The 19,540-nt window shown below is 47.0% G+C and overlaps 1 protein-coding gene across 6 annotated transcripts in view; it reads right to left on the minus strand.

Annotated features, from left to right (window-relative positions):
- The window catches only part of FAM131B (family with sequence similarity 131 member B), a 38,952-nt gene that overhangs the window by 11,946 nt on the left and 7,466 nt on the right, over window positions 1-19,540 (minus strand). For all 6 annotated transcript variants that reach the window (XR_015704454.1, XR_015704451.1, XR_015704452.1 and 3 more), the window contains exons 2-3: window positions 2,594-2,703; window positions 1,107-1,142 (exon numbers count right to left, since the gene is read on the minus strand). Coding sequence is in view for 2 of the 6 variants with exons in the window: in XM_087756019.1 (XP_087612145.1) it covers window positions 1,107-1,142; window positions 2,594-2,703 (146 nt within the window). In the remaining 4 variants the exon portion in view is untranslated. The remainder of the gene's footprint in view (window positions 1-1,106; window positions 1,143-2,593; window positions 2,704-19,540) is intronic.

Below are 19,540 nucleotides of genomic sequence, written 5' to 3' on the forward strand. Positions count from 1 at the left end.
GCGTTATGAAAGAGCTCCATGGATTCAGAATGGGTTGGAAAATGGGAAACTGCAAGTAAGGAAACTGTCTTCTACTATCTTTAAGGAAACATGACTTCGTGTACCTTGCTTTCAGCTAGACAGAAGTGCAGTGAGGAAAAAACCTGACAAATTTCTTCTAGACAGTTGCTGCATGCACCATAATTTTCCTGTACAATTTGTTTCTCTAACTGAGCCTAGGCAAAAGATCCCAAGCCGTAAGTGCCACAATGAATGAGGCGTCAGTAGGGTGAGGGTTAGTTAAAAATATAAGTCCCCTTGATATTCAGTGGCCCAAGTCCTTTCAAACCACAGAGAACCAGAAAATGACAACCATTTAAAAGTTCTGAAAGTATCTGAAAATGCTTACCCTACCAAAGATGCAGCTTCTTATTCTGCCTTTCTAAGTGTACAAATCTATCAAAGCTAATTTATGTGAACGCATTTTTGTAAGCCTCTAGAGCAGAAAAAAATAGTTTGGTAGCACTAACATGCATTATTCCCTTTTCAGGATGCTGGTTTTGCATTAGTGAAAAAGAAAAAAATAAAATCATACTTTTTCATGGCATCGGTATTAAGAGTAACAAGGAACATATGTTATTAAAATGTTTGCTTGCTTCTTCTTCCACTTGTTAACTGAAGTTAACTGGTGCTGACCATCTCCCCCAGGAAACATTAAGAATTCTTTTACTTCTGTATGTAACTGAAAATGAGGGACACGTTTCTCCCAAACTCAAATGATGCTCTAATCAAAGACTACTGATTTTTTAAACATGCTGGACAGACACCTTTTTTATCTAGCAGCGCCCAGAAATCTCAAAAAGAGAACATATGAAATGACACGCGTTTGTCCCAAAGAGGACAATTTAATAGCCACCTGCAGATCTAAATACCTGCCAGACAGCAAAAGACCCAGAGGCAAACAAAAATTCATCCCCGTCCTCTGAATCTTAGACAATTCCCAGAATTCCAGTGGCACTAAGGACTTGCAGTCATATTTTCGTTCTGGTCTCCACTGTATCCAATGGCAGACAAATCCTGGTCTTCCTATGACTAGAAATTCAAATGGTGGTGTGGCGTGTACTCACATTGATGCCATCCCAGGAGAAATCTGTCCGTGTTTGCTAAAGAAAGCGAAGAAGGACATCACGTTAGTGTAACAAACAAGTTGCAAACAGCCATGCATCTCTGTAGTAGTTTGCCGTAATTAACAGCCACTACTTCATCTGACGTATTAAAAAAACGTGTGTCTTTCAAGCTGGTTTCATTCCCTGCTGTTGACTGTGGTGTCTGTAGGTATCCTGCTGTTTGAAGGTACAGTAGCGAATAGGATGATATAGAAAGTAAGAGAGAGAAAAACAAACACCTTTTCATAAGGCTCCCTTCTAACAGCTCTTTGCTAACTGTTGCCATGCTGGCACCCCTGCGTGGGACTTGCATCGCTTTGAGGCTAACACAAGGAGGAGCTACACTACCTATGTATTTGGAGTATAATACAGCAAGTTACAGAATTGTTTTCTGCTAAAATTATTTTTTGTTGTAGTCTTTCAGTTTGCCCACTCTGACCTACCTTCCCCTTGCAAACCAGATCCATTTCCCATATGAGCCATTACAGCACCGATTCATAGGGCGTTTCCTTCCCAACATCTCGGTTTTGGGATGTGGACACTCAGGAAAATGTAGGTGAATCCATTACACCTATGGTACCCATTCACATATATCAAAATGTTCACTGAGGTATAGTTTATGCTCATTGACTTTCGGATCTGCATTGGATTTAACCGAATTTTCCATACAAGGTTGGGCCCCACAGTTTCTGCCAGGATTCTGTGAAACTCCAAGTTTCTTGGAGTTATGTTCCAAGCCAGCAAGGTATAATAAGGAAATAAAAATATGTGTACATTAGCACTTGGTAAGGTTTTGCAAATTGTTATTTGTTAATGTTATTTGTGAACATTATTTGTGATTCCTCAAATATTATGTATTTAAAATAACTTCGATCTTTTTATTAATCATGACTGCATACCCTGAACCTTACGGAGCTGAAAATTCAGGTATCCAAGATTGCGGAAGCTGCAATAATTCTCAACAGCAAATGAACCAGCCCTTGAGCTACTGCATGGTAAATCAATTGGCAGTGAGTTACCACTGACTGCACCCCTAAAAATCAAAATGGAGATAAGTGTGTTTCTTCAAAAGATTTTATGGCTGTGCTGCAGAAGCTGGGACAGACATCGTGTTGCACATTTCAGTGAATCCATCATTCAAGGAATGCTGACCTACAGGCTTGTCAGAACTGCCACAGTTTTTTTCTTGTTCTGTTCCACTCCAGTCATGAGTGGTCACTTTAATTTGCAAATTCGTACTCACTATGGATACTCTGAAGGGAGGGATTCAACTCTCTTCACTGCAAGCCAAACTGCACAGATATGAAAGTCTGATCCTTAGGTGCACACTGACATGCTGGTCCTCTCCCAGGTGATGCCCCAGTGAAGCACAACACCCATTTCTGAACTCAGAAAGAATTGAAACTTTCTGATCCCCCTGGGTAAGTGGGTCTGGGACAGGCACTCACCTCAGTGGAAGGTCGATGGAAGCTGCTGCCATGCAGTGAACTGGTGCTGTCCATATTGATTTGGTCCACATCTTTCAGTCCCTTCCAGTCTACCGCAATCACCTCGTTTCCTGTGGGAACACATCTAGTCAGGCTTCTGGATGCCACTACAATTTGTTCTAGCAGTCTTAAGCCAAGTCAGCTCAGCATACAGGAGAATCACTGAGAGTAAGGCCACAGTAGCCTTAAATCAGGCTTTCCTATCTTAATCAGACCACCTGTATATCATCAACCATTATATTTCACACCGTTATCTCCATATGAAGACCAGTGATTTGTGTTTTTCTCAAGCATAATGTATGCTTGGCTAAAGCACAGCTCCCTAGAAGAAAAGCATCTAGTCATGATGTGTGACAGAAAGAACTAATTCTTTTGATATCCTGCTCCAATATTAAACCATCATCACTTAAAAAGGCATTTCTCCTTTATAATTTGAATTGGTCTGACATCAACTTAGAGCTGCTGGTGCCCTTGCTTTGCCATTCTCAGCAAGATTAAAGACCTTTTTACTACCTGCCATTACATTTCAGGAAAGTTATTCATACATTTGCTTTTCTTCTTGACAAACTAAACAGACTGCCATCTCTAGGTTTCTTCCTGTAGAGCATTTTCCACCCCCCTTAATAGATCTGTGTCTCTTTTTAAAAGACATCTCAAATTTTTCAGTTCTTCCAAATGCGGACGTAAAAGCACACACACTAATGCAGGACCGCTCTCACCCCTTCTGCTAATAAAGTTAAAACTTACTTGCTGCTCCTCTTCACATTCACCCATTGTGCCATAACCTCGCAGCAGATTCTCACATCCAGCTGTTTGCTCCCTCAGATCCCTATGCCCTTTGCACAGCTTTCTGGGACCGTCACCCATGCAAAAGCAGAGTCTGTGCCATTTGATTTTAGATGTGTTTTAATACAACTTAAAGGCTCAAGTAAAATTAAATATTAATGACATAAAATAGAAATGATAAAACTGAATGAAGATAAAAAATAAGATTATTAAACAAGATTAAACTGTAATAAAAGTGAAACTAAATGCAAAGTAGCACACTTTAAATAGTCAGCCAAGGAACCAGGACTGCTCTGTGTGACTGCTCTGTCCAGATAGCTATTTGCTGTGCCTTCAGCCTTTGTGCCATCCTCAAACTCTGTTAAAAGTTATTTGCTTCCATGTCATGGAGAAAAAGGTTGCACTGTGTTTAAAACTGAGCCTTTTGGAACCTGGCAAGAAATATAGCTCCCCAAATGATCATCCATTCCTGGGATCAATTCAGCAATCTGTAGTCTATTTGAAATACACGCCATTGAATGGTTCTATTTTCATTAGCTTTTAGCTTTTTATTTACTCTTTATAGCAAATTTCTTCTCCACAGACATCTGCAAATCCCCTTGCTCGTTCTAGCAGCTCTGGCACGTTTACGCTAGTTCATCACTGCACTTCCCGGGTAGAAATGAGACGCTGTGCTCCACCCTACGCAGGCCTGCAGGAGGCATGTAGGCACTGACGGATGGGAAGCCTGAGGCACTCATCAGCTAGAATTCAAAATGCAAAAGAATAATTTGGTCCCTTAAAAAGGCTAAACATGGTGAAATGAAAACCAGCAGAAAGCAAATGCTATGTGGATTGGTGTCCACCACATCTTCACAGTGTGAAGGTGCCATGGATGTCATCTATCTGGACTTCTGTAAGGCTTTTGACACGGTCCCCCACAATATTCTTCTCTCTAAATTGGACGGATATGGATTTGATGGGTGGACTGTTCGGTGGGTAAGGAATTGCCTGGATGGTCGCATCCAGAGGGTAATGGTCAATGGCTCGATGCCCAGATGGAGGTCAGTAACAAGTGGTGTCCCTCAGGGGTCCGTACGGGGGCCAGTGCTGTTCAATATCTTCATCAATGACATAGACAGCAGGATCGAGTGCACCCTCAGCAAGTTTGCAGATGACACCAAGCTGAGCAGGTGCGGTTGACACGCCTGAGGGACGGGATGTCATCCAGAGGGACCTGGACAAGCTGGAGAAATGGGCCTGTGTGAACCTCATGAGGTTCAACAAGGACAAGTGCAAGGTCCTGCACCTAGATCGGGGCAAGCCCTGGTATCAATACAGGCTGGGGGATGAAGGGATGGAGAGTAGCCCTGAGGAGAAGGACTTGGGGGTACTGATAGATGAAAAGCTGGACATGAGCCAGCAATGTGCTCTCGCAGCCCAGAAAGCCGACCGTATCCTGGGCTGCATCAAAAGCAGCGTGGCCAGCAGGGCGAGGGAGGGGATTCTGCCCCTCTGCTCTGCTCTGGTGAGACCCCAGCTGGAGCCCTGCGTCCAGCTCTGGGGTCCTCAGCATGGGACGGACACGGACCTGTTGGAGCGAGTCCAGACAAGGCCACAAAAATGATCAGAGGGCTGGAACACCTCTGCTATGAGGAAAGGCTGAAAGAGCTGGGGTTGGTCAGCCTGGAGAAGAGAAGGCTGTGGGGAGACCTTATTGCAGCCTTTCAATACTTAAATGGAGCCTATAAGAAAGATGGGGATAGTCTTTTTAGCAGGGCCAATAGCGATAAGACAAGGGGCAATGGTTTTAAACTAAAAGAGGGTAGATTCAGACTGGATATAAGGAAGAAATTTTTCACGATGAGGGTGGCGAAACACTGGAAGGGGTTGCCCAGAGAGGTGGTAGATGCCCCATCCTTGGAAACACTCAAGGCCAGGCTGGACGGGGCTCTGAGCAACCTGATCTGGTTGGAGATGTCCCTGCCAATTGCAGGGGCGATGGACGACTAGATGACCTTTAAAGGTCCCTTCCATCCCAAAGCATTCTATGATTCTATGATTCACATCTCATCATTTTCTGCTGTGCAAGAAGCTCTCTCTCTCTGAAAGAACCAAGGCATATTTACCCCCTCACACTTGAAGTATGTTTCTGTTCATCAGGATAATTAGAACCAAGTGCTTTAATAGCATCCCCCATATGCCTCTGACTAGGTCGAGTAAAGTTGCAGGCAACTCAAAAGAAAAAAGAAGTTCCTGTACTGTATGCTACAAAGGTGAGCATAGAGGTGAAACAGAGCCAGGCTTCAGAAGGAGCCAGACTTCAGACTTCAGAAGGCTATGATGAGCATGACAAAGACCACCCTTCAAGGTTGTGATCCTCTTGACCGATACTCATGACAAGCACATGCACGCATTTGGCCTTACTGAGCTCAATTATTTACTTCTAATTGTGATTGTTATTAACCACGATCAATTCATGAGCTACAAGTGTAGAGCTGAATTTGTGCTAAATTCTGATCAGATCATTTGGCTCCTATCTGCAGGCATCCCACTTCGCAGGGCATAATGTTGGGTTGTGTGACAAAAGCTCATCTGCACACCCACAAAGGAGCACAGAGAGACAGTGGTAGGACGGGGAGCCCAAACAGCACCCTGCCACGCTGCTCCCAGTCCCATCACAGGAGCCATCAGCCCACCAAAGGCCCATCTCCACTGTCCCAGAGGAGCACAGTGGCACGATAGCAGGTGGGAACCCAAATTATGGACTAAGAGGAAGGGACACCCTGTTCAGGCCCCTCTTGGGGCTGTCCCAGGAGATCCTCAGCCCCAGGGTCCAGGGGAAAGCCCATCAAGATGAGCCAGGGGGAGAGGCTTTCAGAAGAAGCTTCGTAACCGAGGGGGGCGGTTACTGCCTAAGGGTATGGGACCCATTATGGGATGCAGGAGAAGAGCATCTGGGGATTGCACTAGATTTATGTGATGTTTTGGGGGAAGAACAAACAGCAGGGTAAGGGGGGGATCTAGGTGGTTTGGAGACAAACAAATGTGAGAAAATAGATAACGGGATAAAAGGGGCTGGTAGCATGTAGATAGGTTGCTGATCAGTATGGTTGTCTGGCCAGTCCCTGCACTTGTTCTGTGCAGTCTGTCCTGTCTTCTTGTTAAATTCCATTTCTAACTATTTTCTGGCATGAAGGACATCATTGTATTCTGGGTGCATGTGTTTTGTGATGGAGGTCTAGGTGCCAGGAACTAGAGAGACCGGAGCAAGTGAAATCAACTGGAGTGAGGGCCTGTGAATGAGTGCGTGATCACCAACCAAAATGAAGGTGAAGTGATCTGGGTGCCAGATGTGTGCTCCTGCATGCCCCTGAGGGTGAGACCACAGGGAGAGCTGGCTGCTGGAGGGATCAGGGGAGTCCCAGGCAGCTGTCACAGAGCTCTGTGTCTATCTGTGACTGAGGGGTCTGTACCAGCAACTGCAGTGGGGCTGTGGCCTCGCGGGCTGCTATGTCCAGGTGCCAGCAACCGGGGAGACTGGGATCCAGGAGCAGCTACTGGGCAGACCTCCTGCTACAGGAGGGATCCATGCTGCACATAGTGGATCTCCATAGTGCTCAACCAGAGATGGGAGCAGGATGAGGCTGTTGGCACTGTTTGTGTGACTGCTCAGTGTGTCTGTCTGTGCTGATCTTGTGTGGCTGGCATATACGTGCATATGTATATGTGTTGCGTATGCATGTTTACATATATGCATACTGGGAAGACAAGCTCAGCCTGGCTACTGGCTGCACTGGGGGGCAGGGAGCTGCAGCAGCCTCGCCTCTGTTGGGCTGCCGGATTCACCCCTGCTAGCACATAAGGGCCCTTGAAGGTGTGCACCAGAGCTTCCCAGCAGGTCTGGAGACGTCTGCGCTCCCAGGCCTCAGCAGGCTCCCAGGGCTGCCGAGGCTTTCTCTAAATCCTGTCACGGCAGGCCTGGATGGGACGGGCCCCTCACTCCCTCTGGCTGGGGAGTACAGCTGCAATTAGCCCACCCTGAGCAAACACTTCTTTTATCACTGCATAAAGCCTAGGAACGTCATTGCTACCTTCTACCCAACCTTTGTTTATCTTTTGGCCTCCCCATTTGACAGGAGCTTCTTTTCTTCCTGTTTTGCTTAGTAAGGCCGCGGCAGACTGCACTACCGCCTCTCGGACCGGCCATCTTGAGGTCGGCAAAGTGAGAGAGGGAGGTTTGGGGTGTGCTTGGATTCAACCAAGAGAGGCAAGGCCTTAGCGGGTCCGCTCATGGGTTGCCCACTCCTGGCGTGGCTGGAGACGTCTTAGATTTAGGGTCCAAGCAAACCTTCCAGGGCTAGAAATATCTCTGGCAAAGGGAAGTGCCTGATAGAGCCGTGAAAAGCCCCGTTGTCAGTCCCAGGTGCATCAGCTATGAGGTTGGCTTGTGGCTTAGAACCAAATACATTTGTATGCGGTCTCCCTTGAACAGGGAAGGGGTAAAGGGGCACTGCCGGGAAGTGCAAATCTAGAGAGGGCAGGTACGGGAAGGGGTGGAGGGGATGACTGTGATCAGGGCGAGCTGAGGAACCCACAGAGGTCAGTGGGAGGATGAAACTGGAGTTAAGAGCAGAGCGGGAGCCTGTGCCTGCATGCTGGGATCCAGCTGCCCCTTCCTGTAGAGGCAGCCCCTGCTCCTTCCCTCCATCTGCAAGCCTCCACACTAGAAGGGGAGGACTGGGGCATCCCTGCCGCAGAGCTGATCAAGACAGTGATACTGGAGAGGCAGGAGAGATGCCACCACTCCAGAGCAGAAGGCAGCTTTACAGAAGCCTTCAGTGCAGGTAGCAGTGTCATGCCTCTCTTGTCTCCGTTTACCCTAGGTCTTGTTCCTGTGCTCTCAGTTGCTTCTGAGCATAGTGCCATGGCCCTTCTGTAAGTCCAGATAGCCATCCTGACACATGGGGCAGAACAGGCTGCGAACGCACTGCAAAGAACCCCCCAGCCAAAGAGAGAGAGACCAACCGCAGGGAGCCTGGTGCTCAGCACGTGCGGCTTGGCAGCCCCCAAGATTGGCAAATGACCCTCAACCTTGGCTCTCAATGCTGCTAGCCCACTGACGGTTTCCATGAAGTGTTAGACTGTGGAAAATATTAATATTATTCTGGCAGATGGTGGCATTTAATAGTTGAAGAACGTTAACATCAAATAACTATTTGTCTCAAAGTCCACACCTGTTCCGTAATAGTAGAACTAAAGGCCTATAAAATTTGTTTATTACTGTTTTTCTCCAGTTGAAATACCTCATCTACCTAGACAAGGGAAGAGAATGAGTAATATGCGATCTTGCATGCACTATAGTCATAAAGACTGAATAATTATGGAAAATTCTTGGTCTAAACAGTTTCACAGGTACTAAGAAAGAAAGAAATATGCTGGGAGAAAATAACTCTGTAATATCTGTTAAATGTTTTTAAATGCAGTAATATCTGCTGGAGAGTTACAACATCACACACTGTGGTTGAAAAGGAAATCTCTGGGTTCTAATTGGCATTGGGCCTGGGGCAACGTTACTTCCTCGTACTGAAAGTTGGATAAAGGTTAGTGGGTTTTTTTCTCTTCCGCTAGAAATAGCAAGAGCAACATCAATCCACAGACATGAAAGATCAAGCTCTGCTCTGACAGATGGAAGGAAAGCAACATGGAAAATCAGAAAGAAGTATGGACAGTGAAGTGGGAAAAGAGGAACTGAAAGCAGTACATTACATTTTAGTATTGTTTATATCCAACCTCTTGTCAACCTCTTTCTCGCCTCAGTTAGTAAGGTTTTTTTTGTTTGTAATGGTACGTTTCTTCTCCAACATAAGCTCTTTTCTCTTATCCATCTTCCATTCCAGCTTCTGCTAATCGTCATGACTATTCCATTTGTAATTCTATCATCAATCACCTCTTACAGAACAGTATTTGCTCCTCTCCACATACAGCTGATAAGCATTTTAAAACATGAGGGGGTCATAAAGCTAATTTTAAAGTGGGATTTTTACAAACACATGCCACTGAATTTCTCATTGAAATGTTCTGAAATGAGATGATGAAAGTTAAAAGACAACTGGGCTTCCGATTTCCTTGTCATTGTTTCTGTATGATGTGTTTAGAAAGGACATAGAGGGCTTTCATTTTCATTGAACTTTTTAAAGATTTCATGATTTTTTAAAAAAATTATTTGTTTGGGGTTTTTTTTAACATCATAAATTCCATCCTTGCTTTGGAAGACTCAGTAGATGACTGAAGAACAAGTAAGAAGCTAATTGAGATAAGACCAAAGCAGCTGAAATACATAAATACATTAAGCCACACTGTTTGCAGATCATGGTTGCTTTGTATTCTTAACACAAATTTGATTAAAAAACTCTGACAGACACTCAATAGAAAAAGATGTCTCCATCACAACTGAAAAAATGTTCCAGCTCAAGTCCTCTAAGCCTTTGGGGTAAAAATATCATCCCTCTTTCTGTTACAGTACTGATAAGGTAAAAATCAAGATTTATTTTTAAGTTGGACCTTTCTAAATAATAAAGATGAAAAACGTTTAAAGAGGAAAAAAGATGGGTGAAAGAGAACACCCTTTTCCCCACTTTTTTTTTTTTTTGGACTCTCAGAAATTAGAAATTGTGTGGACTAAGCATTCCCTAGCAATATGAAATAAGGACCATTTTGATGAATGCACTGGAAAAATCCAAGAAGCCATCTGGATGACTGCATCCCACCCTGCTGATCTAATATTACTACTTTTTTCCTATTCAGTAGCTCATTTTGCCACAAATTTTAATTTATCGTGGAGACACAGAATTCCTTAGTTGGACATATTTTCAGTTTCTTTGCATTTCTGCAATCATAGGAAATTCACCTTGTTTTGAATTACTTATTACTTAATCTAAACAAGTCCATTCTCCTTGGGTTTCCTCTTGACATTTTCTCAATTCCTATTACCACTGTGTATTCGTTGATGCTATATTTGGTACCTGTGCCTGTATTTTGTTCATTTAGCAAGGTACACGCTTGAGTCAGGCATCCGCATCTATGCAGGAGCCTTTAATAATCTATTTTGTTCTAACATCTGTGCTGGATACTAAACATCTTCTCTAAGCTGTCTTTTTCTTTTGTTCCACACTAAACAGACTAATACAGTTTTAGAGTCTTAAATTCTGTTTTTTCCTTCCTGACATGATGCTGGTGAAGATGTACAACATATACCAAACATATATTTGTGTCAACTGCCTTCTGATCCGTCATGCCAATTGACATAAGAAGAAACATATTAATTAAGCAGTGAATGGCCAGCGCCGCTATTATCCACTGTTAGCAAACTTTCTTCTGTTTCTCAAGTTTTACTTTCCAGCAGAGAGTAGAAACATCATCATTCGATATTGGTAGCCAATGTTCATATTGGTAAAGCCCAATATTTAGAGTAAATGGTTCAATTATTCTTTTCCATTCCCTTCTTTTCCCTGAACAACTAAGAAAACAACAAATGTAATTGCAGTAATTATGATCAGTCTTTAAATTGTTCTTTCCCCGATATCAATTTTCATGATACTCGTGGGAGTGTAGTATCTTTGTCAAACACAACATCATCATGTCCTGTCGAATGCGGTTGAAATAAAAGCAGTTGAAGCTACTGGGAAGGACTGACAGATGGATGGATAGCATAATCATAGAAACCTTTTCCTTCCCTGCATGCTTTACAGAGAGCCATTCAAAGCCAGCCAAAAGGTCAACATCAAGGAAAGTAATAAACCTCTGTCAGGTGAACTGTCCCTGAGGTGAACCTCAGACAGAAGCGTTCAAATTCTCCGAGGTAAAGTTGAGAAATCAATCAGTTATTCACATAACTGTGCAAGTATTCTAGTTTGTACCGCATGCGGAAACACAGAAATTAGTTAGCTGCTGTTGGCACCTACCAACAGAATCACTTGTGGAAGATGACCAGAAAAAAGTCTGTTTTCATGGATGAGATAGGGCTGAACAGTTTGGTGCCCATCAAGGCAGAGAAATGTCTTGGTCCCCACAAAACAGGTGTCTGTCTTTGAAATTTTTGATCAAAAATGAAAACACCTACAGCTGTGAGATGCCTGTAAGATTAGGAATCAGATGGGCAGTTCTCAGGATCCTTGCTTTAGATTTGGGTAATCTAAATTCTTTTCCAGACCATTCTGCCTCTTTCCGCAGGTAGGTCCCTTTTTAGAGCTGTTTAGGAAATAGAATTCATGAACAAAGCTCCAACACCAACATTTTTCTTCTTGACTGAAGACATTCTTGACATTTTCAAACCAATACTAAAGACTACTGCATACCATGTCCTCGCAACTAAAAGGAGACGAACAGAGAGCCTAATGTTAGACACAGGCAGTTCTGTTCTGAGAAGCAGTCATGTCATTTAAGCTAAGGAGGCACTGCAAAACGAAACACTTCCAATTAACGCAATTTTTAAAAAAACCTCAAAGCCCTGTCTCATTTGCAGAACAAGTATCAGCCAGCATGAACAGCGGCAATGGGTTTATCCTCATTCTTCACTGCGTCTCTGAAGTGCAGAGAATGTGTCCCCAGGGGCCTCATTCAGCACAGTAAGTATAAAAACGTCAATATGAACCAAGGTAGCAGCCCTTTTATGCTGGCCTATAGCCAACATTACAGAAGTAATATGCAGCAGGGAATTTCATATACGGCTCTCCATATGTGTTTAAATTTTAATCTCTGCGGCCAGCATGTTACATGGGCACTGTCCTAGAGCATAAGAATACCATTAGTTGTGACATCTATGTCCCGTAGTATCATCTCTACCAGTGGGGAAGAAGAACCATCCCAAATACTCCCCAGGAGCCAACCAGCAGATAAACAATGCACCTTTCTCCCTGAACTCCCTTCTCTGCACCCTGGAGCAAGAAGAGAAAGGTGTCACTACCGCCGTTGCCTCCAGAACCGCGGCTGCTGCTGCCACCTCCATCCCCACCTGCATCTGGAATGTAACCCCACACAAAGCAGGAGCCCGAGGGCTCTGAGGGCCCTGCTCGTCCCCCATGTCCACCTGGTGAAATAGGGGCCACGCTTCCCTCATCTCCTGCTGTCCTCAGGTTCTGCAACACACCAAAGGACTTGGGGAGGGAACAGCCTGGAGCCTTACTCCCCCTCTTTACCTTTTTCCTCCATCTCCCTGATGTTACTATACATATGAAAAACACATGCTGATGGTCCCCCACCCTTCCTTTCCCCCAGGCCCTCCCATTCACACCATAGCCCTCCCGGGCTCTCTCTTCCTCCTCGGCACCTCCACGCATTTTTCATCTTCTGTTTTCCTGCCCCTGCCTGTCCCCGGGCCAGCACTGCTCCATGCCTTGCCCCATACCGCCTGGGCCCTTTCCCCTCTTCCAGCCCCCCTGCACCCTCCTGGACCCTCTCCCAAGCATTAGCATAGACCAACACCCAGAAAACACCCCAGGTGGCCATCCCCATTTCCCTGCCTGTGTGGAGACACTGGAATGGAGGGAGGAATGGGCGTACCTGACCCCAGGGACGCGCTCAGTCCCTCTCTGTGGGGTGGGCAGCACCACTGCCAAGGCAATGTCAACAAGCCAAGGCAGGACTCCACCGCTGCACCTCCAGGCCCACCACCGTTCTCCAGCCAGCAGGACAAGTCAGAGGAAGAAGCAGAACAAGAGCCTTCTCAAAACACCAGCACATGGGGGAAGCGGCAGTCTGTCATTTCCAGGCTCCACTCTCCTTACCTGTCCTCCCCCTCAGCTGTCGGGTATCACTCGGGCAGCCCCAGAGTATACAGCCAGGTGGCTACATCCTTCTCCACCACAGCCATCGTGTGCTTGGCCACAGTCCCCATCAAGCACCTGGTTTTGGAACAGCAGCAATGGTCAGAGCCAGGCAGGAGGCACCGAGACTGCTGCCTCCCTCTCACCACCCTCCCCAAAAACCAAAATGTGGGAGTTTCCAGAGGCAGTGATGCCCTAGGCCATGACAATGGCCTCCAAGCCATAGTAGGTTTTCTTCCTGGCAACACAAGCCACTCCTTGGGAGGCAATGGGTACAGGGCTCACGCTGAGGGGTTCTTCATTCTCCTCAGGCCCCTCCAGGTGCTGGGCATAGAGGTGACGCTAACTTCTGTCTCACCCCTCTTCCCCAGTGCTACTCTCCTCATTATCTTCCCCTTGTTTGCCATGAAGAAGCTGGTATTTCCCATCAGCCCTCTCCTGCAGGGCTGCAAACGACTACTCCCTCTGTCAGACTGAGAGTCCCCATCCAGACAGTGGGGGCGGGACATGGCACGGAGAGCTGCAGAGTCCTTTTTCATTCAACATCAGGAATCTTCTTGTACATCCACAGTGCCTCAAGGGACATTCAGGTCTTCCCTTGCTGACCCTGGGACGCTACTGAATTGACTGCTTTCTGGCCCAGGAAAGGCTCATTAGCCCTCCAAACAGTGAAGGATGGAAGTGGTCACAACATAAGCAGACACTCACACCACCTAGGGGAACCCAACAGAGGGAGGAAGAGGCCTGCTTACAGGGAAAAATTGTTACCTCTCATGCCTCCTTCGTCTGCGCATTATTGCCTGGAGCCCCAAACCCTCTCCACTGACAGCCCTCGTCTTGTGGACAGACATGGAGACCTCTGGGCCCAACATTTCCCATCCCTTGAGAGAAGACAGACCTCCTCCACATCCCCAGAGGCCCCACTTCAGGCCATGGCCGGACCCTCAAAGACAGCCAAGAGGGCAGGGCTGGCCACAGCTAGCTGGGAAGAATGGCGCCGTTGCTGTCATTCCTCTGTGAAGGTCCAAGCTACAGGATCTCAGAATGGTTCACCCGTCTTTGCACCTTTGGTCAACCCAGTCAGCACTGAATTCAAGGTCCTTGGCCGGGGGGGACATGCCACTGTCTTTGATGAGATGGTCCCTGCCTGAGGGACTACTTCCTTACCAATCCATTCTTTTCCATGCCAGTGGCCCAGTGCAGCTGCCAAGAATGCCTTGGCTCCCTTCAGATATACAGGCCAATGAGGGAGAAACTGCTCCCAGTCCTAGAAAGCCACCAGTAGGGCTTCAGATGTCCTCACCAGACAGAGCACTACAGCTCCCTAAGCAACTGGGGAAAATGACAAAGACCTGCTGGCACCGAGACTGCAGGGGCTGAGCTCACCAGGCACCGGGTGCCCAACCCTGCCCCGATTGCCCACCCCTGTACCTGTTGGGGTGAGGCCACAGCTCACCATCACAACCACCAACATCTCCATCCCTAACCCCACCCCACGATTTTCCCTGCTGCTCCTGAGGACATCCACACCTACATGGAGCAACCTTCAGGAGGTGCTCGATGTTCTTGAGGCCCCTCTGATCCCCAAAGGGCTACCCCACTCCCTCTGCTGCTTGTCCTTGCATCAGGGGGAGACTCGTTGCTCTCTGCCAGCTGCACTGGCTGGGCTGGGGACCTTTATTTAGCAGGAGAGGGACAGAAATGTCCCAGTCCACAGGCTTTTGAGCACTACAAGGACCCTGGGCTCACACAAGTCTGCAGGCTCCTCAGACCCATCATGCTGAGGGACAAGCTGTGCCACCTGCTGAAGACTCATTGTTCTGGGAAGAAGATGCAGCTGACCCTTGCCATGGCAGATTACAACCTCATCTTCATCAGTGAGGGCCCTGTTCAAGGAGGGAAGGGGACCCAGGGGGTGGAGCGCTTCCCTGTACCACGGGGACCACAGCTCTGGCTACAGAACTTGCTGGTATACAGCACTGTTGGTACCACTGGCACCACCACTGTTGGCCAGCAGACTCCTCACCCCCCTTCTCTCTCCCTCCAAGTGAAACAGCTCAAAATCCCATCATTAAACCCCACAGGATGGAGAGAAGGTCTCTGCAGGGGATGGGTATTCTCCTTGCTTGGGGCAGGAGAGTTCTCCATTGTGTTCCTGCAGGAGATCTTCACCTATCTAACTGCCAAGCCTCGTTGCTGCAGTGGTAGAACAGCATGGTCTACTTTAGCTGCCTCATGGATAAAGTCGCATACCACCACCTCTGGTGGAACAGCAACTCTGTTCACCTTAGAAATGTAACCCAAGGTGCTGGAAGTCACTGAGGACATGCCCGTCACCTGAAGCGCCTTTCACTCTGTATAGAATAGGGGTCAGTAATCCAGTTGATGTCTGTATCCTAAAACCAGGCCGAGAACATTCATAATTCTTCTAGCTGATATTCGCATTCTTTGTTGGTCTGGATCCTCCCAAGTGCTATTCCTGGACAGGAACTTTAAAATATCCCACTGAACTCCACCGGCATGGGTAGATATCAGGCCACAGCACGTGTCCATCAGAAGATCACGCCCTGGTGCAAACTGCATACACCTGACTATGCTTCCTCCATCTGAATCTGAGTAGCAGAGCATAAGCCGCTCCTGGCTGAATGGCATCCGTTTCACATAACAACACGTTGTACGCTTATTCTTCTCATATCACCATCCATGGTGCTCGCCACCACCTCCTCTAGGATGAGGCTGGCCTACCAGTAATTTAACAACCTGTTAAAGAATATGACATTTACAGCAGCTTCCCAGGACCTCTGGATCAACACGTGAAAGAAGAGCCATCCTTTCCCTTGTCCCAAAGGTACTAGAAGGTAGAGTAGTAAGTTCTGGGCCAAGTTCTCTTACAACTACATGATGGCACCAAGGCAGTGGAGGAATGTGGCAGAACAAACAGGATATTCTCAGGCTGGAGAGGCTGGCTACCCTCAGGAATTCAGTGGGTACCACATGCAGCAGGGCAAGCTCTGGGTCCTGGAAGAAGTTCAGGTCCAGAACACCATTGCCTGGTTGCAGACCCAGCTCCTTTGGGAGATGGATCATGGCACTTGCTTCTTCCAGAACTGAGATGACAAAAACACATTGCTTGCATCATTGCAAAGGGTACTGCTCCTCACGTTGGTCCAGAGCAGAGGCAAGGAGGAAGGACTTTATGTGCAGCCCACTTCTGTTTGGATAACATTGATTTCTGCATTTGTCATGCTCTGGGCAAAAGTACCCAATGGCTGACCAGGACTCACTGGAGCTCCTTCCTACTGTGGCTGAGATCTCAAAAACTCTGCACCTCACGCCCAGTAACAAAACTCCAGGCTCTCCAAGGCTGCCAGGCTGGGCTTCTCAAGAGTGAAGAGCTTTGCTTCTCATAAGAGAGAGGCATGAGAGTTCTTCTGCCAAAAAAACTGGGACCTCTGCAAAGGGAGGGACAGTATTTCTCCTCAGCACAGATTACAGCAAAAGCTACAACGCAGCTAAAGTCTGTGCTGGTGTATGTGGTCCACCCAGACCAGAGTCAGATGATTCCAGTCCAGAGCATGAAACTGTGCACGATCTAAGACCACAAAGAGACAGTCTGTCATTAGCTCTCCTCCTCCTGGTCCCCCAACCAGGAGAAAGTGTTTAACAGAATAGGTAATGGCTATTTTATGGGGACCCTGAGGCATTCAGCTTCAATTCCTCCTTCATGGGGTGTCTCCAGCAGCTGTGTACAACTGCAGAGTGCTTGTTCAAGCTCAACAAGGTCCTCTTGGCTTCAGAAGAGGAGGAAGTCAGGGCTACCCAATTCCAGCCATCGCTGCTCCATCACCATCACCTCTGTACTGTCTGTGAGGGCCTGATGGGCCTGGTGCTCACAGACCTAAAGTTATGTGTGGTCATGTGGGTTTAACCCTGCTGACATGCCTCCTCACAGTCTGGTATCCAGAAGACCTAGTACACATCGGTCAACCAAGTCATGTATCTAGCATCTTCCTCTGCCCAAGTCAACTGGGTCAAGAGGTCTCACCACACGTTTGGAAACAGATGCTAAGCAGGCAGCTAGCAACCTCCCAGCTGCACTCCACACCAGTAAGGCATGTGCCTTTTGCTCTGATAGCTCACCGCTGTGCTACCAGCCACTTTCTGGCTACTAACTGGGATATGAGGGAGGTCAAGAGGTCTGAGTAGCTGCAGAGGTGGGCAGAACTGATGCAGCAACTTTTCCTTCAGGTAGGGTTCTGGTCATCAACCAGTGAGTGCTGACCCACCCTGTGCCCTATCCCTGCAACACTGACCAGCCTCCAAGAGAAAGTATTGGACTTCTGGATGGTCTTTTACAGTTCAGGCAGTCCAGCCTGGACTATGCAGGAATGTGCCTTCCCCCACCACCTCCAAGATGATTGTCATTCTTCATCGCTGATCCAAGAGGCCTCTTGCAAGACCTTCTTGAACTACTGCTCTTTTACAAGGCCCTCCTCAGAACCCAGAAGCAGAAGCTCTATGGAGTAATCAAATCCCTCATGCTCACCAGCAAGGGGGAATCTCCCTGTTGAACCCCAGCTGAACAAAACTCACCTCCGTGTGCAGGCAGAAACCTCATCACTGCATGGAAGGATCATCCCTGCAGAATCACTAAAACTGGGGACCACTGGGTCGATGCTCAATGGGTCTGGGTCAACCTCACACTGCTTGCCTGGTGTACAGGTAGAACACCCAGATTATACCACCATCTCTTACCTCAGGCAAGTCCCACAGGAGGGTAGCCCCCTCCAACACCTAGCTCCATGGAGGCCTTGGCCTGTGACTCCCTCTCCAACTCACGCGTCACTTCAGTAAGCTTTGAACAACCAGATGACCTCCCTTGAGAACACCTCTACACATTCATACATCGATTGCTCAACTTCCTCACCCTTATACACAATCACGATACATGGTTGTAGGACCACTCATTGGCAGGAGAGGATGAGGAACCTGATGGTCAGCTTCTAATCTGAGCTAATCCCATGGACCACTGGGAACATCAGCTGGAAAAATCCTCCATCAAGCAGGAGGCACAGGTTTGTTCACAGGACACCCTGACTCATGTCTCGTATGCAACGAGAGGGAGACTGGCACCTCTGCACATCAAGCATGCCAGTCTTCTGTCTCCTCCAGAACTTGTCATTGAGATTATGGCTGCACTTCTCACATCTTTACTTGTACAGTTCCCATCTCAAGACCTACTAAATTCTGGGCCCTCTTTATCAACTTCCCTGTTTCTCACCAAGCTGGCTACCTCCAGTTCCAGGAGGAGGAAAATCCAAGATCCCAGCAACTAGAAGTGCTATTTTTATTCCCTTGTTCTGGGCAGGGCATCACTAGGCAGCATCCACCAGTCCCTGGATACCATGGAAATACAGGGGTGCTCTGCTCACTGTTCCTCTCCGGTTCCCTGTTTTTCTGATTTTAGCCTGTTAGTCTTTATCCTGTTCTCTTTTCTTATTTTCTTCTTTCCCCCCACCCCCAGTAAGTGTCTTTCCTTCTCCTTGGTTTCTTTTCTTCACTCTCTTCTTTTGGGGGGGCAGTGGGAAAGTAGGCATTTAGTATTGCTTTGGGATGGATATCACCTTGCCCCTAAAGTGGAAGTGGATGTGTAAGAAAGAGTATAAGAACAGGGGAAACAGTAGTGATATTTTCCCAGAATACTTGTCCTAGCCTCCTGCAATTTACACCTCAAGTAGTTCCTGAGACAGAGATGTTGTCTCTGGATTTAGTCATCTTTAAAGGAGTTTTCTTCTATTCATCTGTTTACTTTTTAAAAAAAGTTCCACAGGATAAACTTCCACAACTTCCTCCACAACAAACAGATACAAAATTGTTCTTGGGTTTTTTGAGGTTGGGGGTTAGTGGTGGGGTGGTGGTGGTGGTGTTCTGCTATGGTCTTAATCTCTCTGAGTCACCTGAAGCCTCTTTAGTAGGAACATCATGCACTGAAGTCCTAATCATCACACAAGGCAAGGTACTTGTCTTTTACAGGCTCTTTGAATGGCTCCTGAAGTAAACATTTAATTTGCCAGCCTACACATAGGGTTAACTGAAGTCCCTGTTACTCCCGAGTTTCCTGCCTTCACAGCCTCTTCCATCTTCCTCTGGCTGTCACAGCTCCCTGTCACCATCCCGGCCGGTGATCGTAAATGGTCAGTAGTATAATCCCTAAAACCAATGTTCCCATGCGGAACGCCAATCCACATGCTAGCCAGTTGGATCACCAAGCTATTTTCTCCGATTTACTTAAGAAATTTTGCACTGAAACTTTCCCCAT

Source organism: Nipponia nippon, unplaced genomic scaffold, assembly GCF_047370975.1.
Source record: "Nipponia nippon isolate SJK-2023a ecotype South Korea unplaced genomic scaffold, ASM4737097v1 scaffold_2, whole genome shotgun sequence".
In the NCBI taxonomy this organism is placed as follows: Eukaryota; Metazoa; Chordata; class Aves; order Pelecaniformes; family Threskiornithidae; genus Nipponia; species Nipponia nippon.